The sequence below is a fragment of the Pocillopora verrucosa genome, chromosome 7, assembly GCF_036669915.1.
Source record: "Pocillopora verrucosa isolate sample1 chromosome 7, ASM3666991v2, whole genome shotgun sequence".
Lineage (NCBI taxonomy): Eukaryota > Metazoa > Cnidaria > Anthozoa > Scleractinia > Pocilloporidae > Pocillopora > Pocillopora verrucosa.
In genome coordinates this window covers 18,164,522-18,172,834 of record NC_089318.1, presented here as the reverse complement: position 1 = coordinate 18,172,834, position 8,313 = coordinate 18,164,522, and the positions used below count along the sequence as shown (strand labels likewise).

At 38.1% G+C, this 8,313-nt stretch overlaps 2 protein-coding genes across 2 annotated transcripts in view; both read left to right on the top strand.

The window, feature by feature from the left end:
* LOC131774334 (tafazzin) overlaps positions 1-2,905 on the top strand; it is a 7,986-nt gene extending 5,081 nt beyond the window's left edge. Inside the window, exons 10-11 of the mRNA XM_059090349.2 lie at positions 709-786; positions 1,789-2,905. Of these exons, the coding sequence (XP_058946332.1) occupies positions 709-786; positions 1,789-1,881 (171 nt within the window). The 3' untranslated portion in view covers positions 1,882-2,905. The remainder of the gene's footprint in view (positions 1-708; positions 787-1,788) is intronic.
* Positions 2,906-3,916: 1,011 nt separating this feature from the next.
* Positions 3,917-7,822, top strand: LOC131774332 (adenosine 3'-phospho 5'-phosphosulfate transporter 1). The gene is made up of 2 exons (XM_059090346.2): positions 3,917-4,543; positions 6,029-7,822. The coding sequence occupies exons 1-2, from the start codon at positions 4,276-4,278 to the stop codon at positions 7,108-7,110; spliced, it is 1,350 nt and encodes a 449-aa protein (XP_058946329.2). The 5' UTR covers positions 3,917-4,275; the 3' UTR covers positions 7,111-7,822.
* Positions 7,823-8,313: the final 491 nt, after the last annotated feature.

Genomic DNA, 8,313 nt, shown 5'->3' with positions numbered 1-8,313 from the left:
TGAGCTACTGACTTGCTGGCTGAAAAACTGACTAAGTGACCGTCAGACTGATTGAGAAACTGACTCGCCGGCTGACAGACTGACTTAGTGACCGTCAGACTGATTGAGAAACTGACTTACCGGCTGACTGAGTGACTGACTCACTGAGGCAAGGAGGGACAAATTGATGGACTGACCCATTGGCTGACTGACAGACTGATTGACTGACGAACTGATTTTGGGATTTGCTTATTTAGCAACGTATTGACTGACAGAGTAAGTCATGATTGAGTTGATAATTAATTTAATTAATTGACTGATGGACCCACTGACTTACAAACTGACCAACCAACCAGTTGAATGAACAACTGTGTGGTTGATTAATTAATTGACTGGCTATAAAGATTAAAGGAATGTTTTCTCACGAGAGATCACTGGATCTGAGAATGAGCACTATTGATAGAAAAGTCTATGGTTAAGAAGTTTAGGTTTAAGCCCTGATTGTGTAGCATTCTTGGGTAAGACTCTCTAATCTTACACATCCACCCTTCGCCCAAGGGTATAATTAAGGAAACTTGCTTGGATAGTGGCTACAAACGATGGAATGTCACCTCTTAACGGAGTAGCGATTGGATTCTTCATGCTTAACATGCCGAAATATGCTCTCATCGCTTACCCTTCGGTAGTTACATTGTAGCTAAGCCTACAAAATTTTACTTTTCACAATAGAGAGTCACAGTGCTCATAGGAGAACCAATGGAGTTCACGGAGACTGTAGAAGAGTACCGAAAAGCCAAGAAAACTGCGGTAAGTTTTCGAGTGAGATATTATCATTATTATCAGTTTGTTAGACGCCAAGTAGTGCATGGGGTACCAACAAGCTTTCTACAATCCTTGCCAAGGACGGCAAGCTGCAAATTTTAAACCCCTCTCCAGTTTTGTGGAAACAGTCTACCATCCTCTCTATACAGTAAATGGTTTTAGCCCGGGGGTAACATGTAATAGTGTGGTTTGATCGTCCGGGTTAGGGAAGTCCTGAGAAGGACTGTTGTTAGTAGGGGTGACTGACGTTTTGACAACCTGAGCGGAAGTCATCATCAGAGTTATTGGCTGTAAGACTTATAGTCTTTAACAGCCAACATCACGGCAAGTTTATACAATCAGTTTATACAAACCGGACTAAGAACATTCGATAGATAACAACTATTGGCTTGATTCTGATAATGACTTCAGCTCAGGTTGTCGAAACGATAACAATCCTTCTCGGGACTACACTCACCTGGACGATCAAACTACACTGTTACATCCTCTCTATGTTGAAATTTTTTCTTGTGGTCCAATTTTTTTGTTATGACATTTACAAGGGGTAGAGGGACAAATGGGAAGAAGTTTGTTCGTCCCAGTTAAGGTTCTAATGAGTCTGGGGTCCTGCTTCGGCATTAAACCTCTTGGAGGAGTAAGGATGGTTCGTTTCCTTATTACCCCCTGGTGTCGATCTGAGGGAAAGGTAAGACACGTTTCTGGTTTTCCCCATGGAGGGTGCCCGGTCACATTGTGTACGTGTCAACTCGCCTACGCTTTGGTCGACTCGCCTTCGTCTTTGGTTAACTCGCCGTCGTCCTTATTCGTCAACTGGGCTTATTTGCAATGACACGTTATTTAATTAATGAGGGTTGATCGTGGACGTTGGCGACTTGTTCTTAGGTGTGTTGACACGAGGGCAAAGTGAACTGTTTAACTTTGGAGTTATCTTTTTCTTGCAAGTTTGAAAAGCTCATTGTTAAAAATATTTCTCTTCGTTCATTTCAGATGGAGACAAGAAAACACATCACTGATAAGATACAGGAGCGGTTTAAGGAGCTTAAGGAAGAAACACGGCTTCTGCACAGTAAATGGAGATAACCTCTTACCAATATGTTTAGATATTTGAAATGCTTTCGGTGCTAATTTATGTGACAATATTAACCCTTTAACTCCCATGATCTGATTGCTAATTCTCCCCTCTAGCTGCTACACATCTCCTTGTGAATTAGTTACGAGAAGTTGGTGTTGGTCCAAGACAACTCCTACCTGATCCGCTCGAGTATTCTCATCACCTCTATTTACTGGATAATGTATGAGTGTAACTGGGAGAAATTAAATGTTAATCACTTCTGAGAGTTTTAAAAGGGTTGAGGGGCCTCTGTCAATGTGACTCGCCGTAAAATTAAAAATAAAATCACGATGAAAATTGCTCCAGCTTGCAAACGTCTGCCACGTGCACGAAGTGCGTGCTATCCAAAAACGCTTTGTAGTGTCATTACAAATCCTTCTCTATGCTCGAATCATTGAGATTACATGTTCCTTATCTTTCCAGCGCAAAAAGGGACGGAAAACTGATAGCATGATGTTTCGGGGGACGATTTGTTTCTTCCGCTTTTCGGACTTAGGAAAAAAAAATGGAACGACTGATCGCTGTTTGCTCTGTCAGTGAAATAGACACATTTCTTTCCTAGTTTTTTTTCCCGCCCATTTGTAAATTCGGATTTCTTTGGAGGTAAAACACAGTATGATTATTTCAAGTTGTTAATTAAAGTAACGAAACTCATATGGCTTGTGGTAATATGATAAATGTCCCCTTTTCTGCCCATACGGGGTTTTCACCACTTCGAGCCAAACGTGCTTGGTTTACTGTCATATTTGACAAGATGGGGCGTTGTTTTCATCCAGAGGTATTAGAGGGTTACCTTTCTGTCTTACGACGCGTTGAACTCGCCAACAATACAACAGTACAGCTTTGTATTGATCTCGGGATACAAAGAGCTATGTTCTTTGGGCCATTCGAAGATTTCTTTACTTTGGGCAAAATAGAAAATCTAGATGAATTTACTGACTTTCTTAAAAGTACTTGGAGTCTCTTCTTTAGATATATGTGGAAATTCTTTTAAAGCACAAAACTATATTAAAAATACTTTTTAAAATACGTCTTTACTATTTAATCATGTCATCTCCGGAGTTGCCGTGTCAACCATGAACGTTGGCGAGTTCACTCTAGATACCAACGAGTTGACCAAAAATAAGACTAAGTGTGTCGGTGAGTTGCTAGGGATTTAGTTGTCACCGATTTGTCATGATGGATAATTTTTGATCGGGAACCACCTGGAATCCGATGTTCAATGTGAATTTCGAATATAGACCATAATTTGTGTGTTGCGTGGCAGTTATCGTTTCGTTTGCTAGGAGACGAAACAAATCAATTTTGGCTTCAAGGTCAGCTATTACTTGTTATTGGGGAAAATTGGACGATCGGTCGAAATGAAGTTTGAAGCTGTAGACTTGTGAACACACGATTTTGAAAGGTCGCAAAAAATACGTGAAACTAACACAAGAGGGAAGCAAATGTATCACAGATGAAAAATTTTTGCTATAGTGATTTCAGATTAAATTGAGGCTATACTTTTGTGGAATATGCAAATTATTTTCTTTTCGCGGATGGTAATGTAAACATTTCGCAAAATTCATTGGCTTGTAACAAAATTTAGTCCTAGAGTCATCTTTAAAACCAGATGGCAATCCCTAAAACAATAGCAGATGGTCGAGGTAAACACATTCATAACAGGAATAAGCTTGTTACATGTTAGTGGAGATTCGCGGAATGGAACATAGCAGTGGTATTTGAAGTAAAATTTGATTGCTGGTGAAACAGGTCGAACTTGAAGGATATCTGACAGGCGAAAGCAATTAACTTCAATTATCATCGCGGGGAGGAAAAAATTATATCATTTGAAGTGGCTTCTTGTTGCCTTTGAGTAGCTAATTCTTAAGTGTTCTTTCTTCGCTTAGGTTTCCTGTGGATTGGTTTTCTAATTTGAGGTCTTAATTAGTGTGACTGGTGGGGGTCCAATCGCAAACGACAGTAAGCAAGCTTGCTAGGGGGTAGTGGGAGAAAAAAAATTTGGAAAAATATTATTTTACATACATTTTTTTATCATCTAAGTTGAGTTTTCTTGCACTTTATTCACGTTCTTCTTTTCCAAAATAAATGCGTTAGCGTTTTACAAGGAGTTGTGGGATTAAAGATGGACCGGGGAAACTGGACCTGAACGGTCATGTTTGCGGTTATGAAGTTGCTGTCATGGCGGTGATCTGAAGCTTTGTACGTGGCAAAGTGCACTGCTCTGAATATTCAACGTGAAATGAAAACCCTGCCTTTTTAAATTGTTTGTATAGAATTTTCGTAAATTCTAGTTAACCACTGCAGTGTCTGATCTGGTGACCACAAAGCACGATTACGCAAATCTCGTCATAAAATTCAAGATGTTTCGAAGAAATATCTACGTTATGCGTTTACTTTTTTTGCTACTTTCTGTGGCAATATACGGCGCTCAGGCAACAGGAGATGAAAACTTAGGAAATACTCAGAGTGGTGTAGGAACTAATGCTAAAGAGGGTGCCCGTGAAGCTTCTGCCAGTGACAATTGGATCACGAATCTGTCATGGAACCTTCTTGGCTATGCGACAATAATCATACCCGGAGCCTTCATTATTCGTATGCTCAAGAACTCGAACTTCAACGAAAGAAGCGGTAAGTCTAAAGGATTATGCATACGTGTACTGATTGTAAATTTTGCAGTATAGAGATGTCAGCCCACAGTTTCGTAGAGCTTTAGGTGGTAGCTGGTGACTGTGTCTGACGTTAATAGTCGTGTAGATGTACTTCCCTCTTATGTGCGGAAAGTAGCAAGTATTTGTCCAAAAACATAGCTTCCTTATATTATAAACAGTTTTTAAAACATATCTACGGGCCACCTGAGTCTCTTGAGAATAGTGATCATTGAATGAACAATTTTGACTGTATTAATTTTCCATAATAATAGTATCAGTTGTAGTAAAGCGTTGCCCATTTATCCATTTACGATTATTTTCAAGGGTGCAAATTATGTCTTCAGTAAGTTTTTCTGGTTTGGCAAAAAATGACAGTCAACTTTTTAGTTTAATTGGGGGGAAGGCACATTGAGGCAATACAAATGGGGCACAGAAGTTTGTGCATGACTGGCCAAGGGTTTATCTCCTGAATTTCTGCTAGTGAACCAAGACCATTTTTGCAAAAGATTAGGGAAGTCCCTGTAAACCCAATCAAATAGTAAAAGTGCAGTGACTGAAGTTTCAGTGGAAATGATAATAGCTCATTAAAATGTTTGTTTGAATTTCCTAAAAGGTTTATGAAACAAATACCATTATGTGAGAGTGGTTGCTGTGGAGACTACTTGAGTTATTGTTATATAAGCACAGACCATGCGGTATAACCCTTTACTCCCTAACATTAGTATACATATTCCCCATACTTTCTCCATACATTTCCCAAGTTGCTGATTGGGAGAATTTGTGAAACAATCTAGACCTTTTTTAGTTGGTGATCATTGCCTTCATTCCCTCAACCTTACATTTTGATTCAGGGGTGATATTGTAAGGAGAAATTAGATGCTAGTCACTTTTAGGATCAAAGGGTTGAGGGCAACTTTCAAAGAATAATCACTGGGATCATAGTTATATAAGCAGACTGCTAGTCAAGGGAAAACTTTAAGGATGAACAGTTTCATGAAGTTTATGAATTTAGTTGATGGCACTGCATGACTGTAAAAGTCCCCTTCAAATAATACAGAGATACATGCCTTGCATAACGAGTAAAATATAAATAAATCCTATTTTTCCCTTTTTTTTTTTTTAGGGATGGGATCATATATAATTATCCAGCAGTAAAATGAATGTTTTAAACTGAGCTGGTCATTCAGTGGTCTCCTTTTCAGATATTAATCAGTTAAATTTACTGCTTTTAGTACCTCTCATTACCACCTGAAAATTGTGCAGAATTCTTGAAATTTCAATAAGCAAAAAGGATTGCTCCACCAGTTTGAACATTTCTTTTACCTTTCATGCATAAAATAAGGGAGAACACTGGTCATTATGTGAGTCTGTAACATGCCCATGAGGGCTATGTATGTGCCCATTCTAGGGATAGTTATTTTTTCTCAACCGAGATATTTATGGTTGTCTGTTTTATTGCTTACAGGTACAGGTTGCCTCTTCCGTTCTGTTCAGCTTTGTGTGTTTGGCACACCACCAGAGACCCCAAATGTTGAGGATGGTGGCATTAAACCAAAAGAGGACCCTCCTTCACCAGGTTTTTCTCAGACAACTATCAAGCTTCTCTTTTGTGCTGCTGGTCTTCAAGTATCTTATCTCACATGGGGAGTCTTACAAGAACGAATCATGACAAGAAGTTATGAAGAACGTAGGGCAGATGGGACTGTAGAACTTGTGAAATTCCAAAACTCTCAATTCCTTGTATTCATTAACCGCATCCTGGCTTTGACAGTAGCCCTTATTTATATAATATTCACCCGGCAACCACGTCACACTGCTCCGCTGTACAAGTATTCATACTCTTCCTTTTCAAATATAATGAGCAGCTGGTGTCAGTATGAGGCATTGAAATTTGTCAGTTTTCCAACGCAAGTCTTATGTAAAGCATCAAAAATAATCCCTGTTATGATCATGGGGAAAATAGTATCAAAGAAAACATATCCATACTATGAATATGTTGTTGCAGTTCTCCTTTCTGGTGGGGTTAGCCTCTTTCTCTTGGCAGCTGATCCATCAGGAAAGCGAACTGCAGCAGCTACAACTTTTTCAGGTGCTGTTATTCTCTTAGGTTATATGGCATTTGACAGTTTCACTTCCAATTGGCAGTCAGAGCTGTTCACCCAACACAAAATGTCCTCCATGCAGATGATGTTAGGAACTAATCTCTTTTCCAGTCTGTTCACAATGTGGTCAATGATTGAAGGTGGAAGCTTCTTGTCCTCAGTTTGGTTTGCACTAAGCCACCCTGAGTTTGCATTCCATGCTGTATTGTTGTCTCTCATGTCAGCAACAGGACAGCTGTTTATTTTTTACACCATTCAATCATTTGGTCCAATTGTCTTCACTATTATCATGACCACACGGATGATGTTGAGCATACTTCTGTCGTGTATCCTGTATAACCACCCTCTGTCAGCTCAAGCAATGTTTGGTGTGATTATTGTATTTGTGGCTCTCTTTCTAAGGGTTTATGCTAGGTATCGTGCAAAATCTTCCAGTAAGTCCTAACTTCATTAGTTAAAATGGGCTGGGTAAGCAGAAAGCTGGTAATGAAAATTTTGGAAAGCATCCTTCAATTCTCTCTTTTGATGAAAAGAAGATGAATCTGCCACTGGCAATATTTTTCATGTACACACATACATACACTCTTATTTAACCCTTAGACTCCCATGAGTGACCAAGACAGGATTTCTTTTTAAAATATTAATACATTATCAACCAGATAAGTGAAAAGAATAAAGAAAAATATCAGTTTGGGGATAATTAGTTAATCCAATACCAAATTCTCTGAACTAACATCATTAGAATTGTATGATTGACAGTAAGGAGAATGACAATTTTGATCTGGGAGTTAAAGAGTTAAGAATACCAGGAGAATTGCTTTTGTGAAAGCTTGCTAAGTGCACCCCCCTCCCATAGAAAAAGATAAAATAAAAAATTCAGTTTAGTGCTCCTTCATCTGTAACAAGCAGTTATCCTATTGAACACTATGCACACCAAAGCTTAAACATGTTGTTTTTGTTGAACATGGTTTAAAATTGTTTTCTTCATTGAAATATATTTTCTTCATTGAAGCCACTTAAACCAAGTTTGTTGACTTCAAATTTAGTACTTTATAAATACATTTCGGTGATTACTTAATACCTAATAAACCTGAATTTTTCTTGCATGAAAAATTCAGGTTTTCTGTTTGTTTTTGATTTTCATTCAGTTATACACAGTTTGACAAAACATGTTTTTCTGGTGTGAATGGGACTCTTGTATTTATTAAACTGTTCAATCTTCCTTATTTGTGAGTGGAGAAAAGTGTCATTATTACAGTGATTTCAAATAATAAAAGTTCAGTTTACTGTGATACCCAATCACTAAGTGATCACACTGTTCCACTAGTATAATGTGTTAAGTAATAAAATGAGTTGAAAATTCTCATAAGATAAAGATGTTTCATTTTAAATCACTACTATTATATACAGCTTTTTTCAAGTTTAAAAGTATGCTTCTCTATTCAGCTTTAGAGTTGGCATGTAGTTTTTTATTTGTTATTATTCATTAAAATGTGTAATACTATTTTTAGACCAAGCTTAGGTGGTTTCATACTTTAGTAAATAATTCAATTCGGGTTAAATATCTAGGGAAAAGTTCTTGTGAATTATGGAGTAGAAAGGTTGTTGGGTAATTCAGCTTCTCCTTAAAAAAAAGGCAATCTGGCCA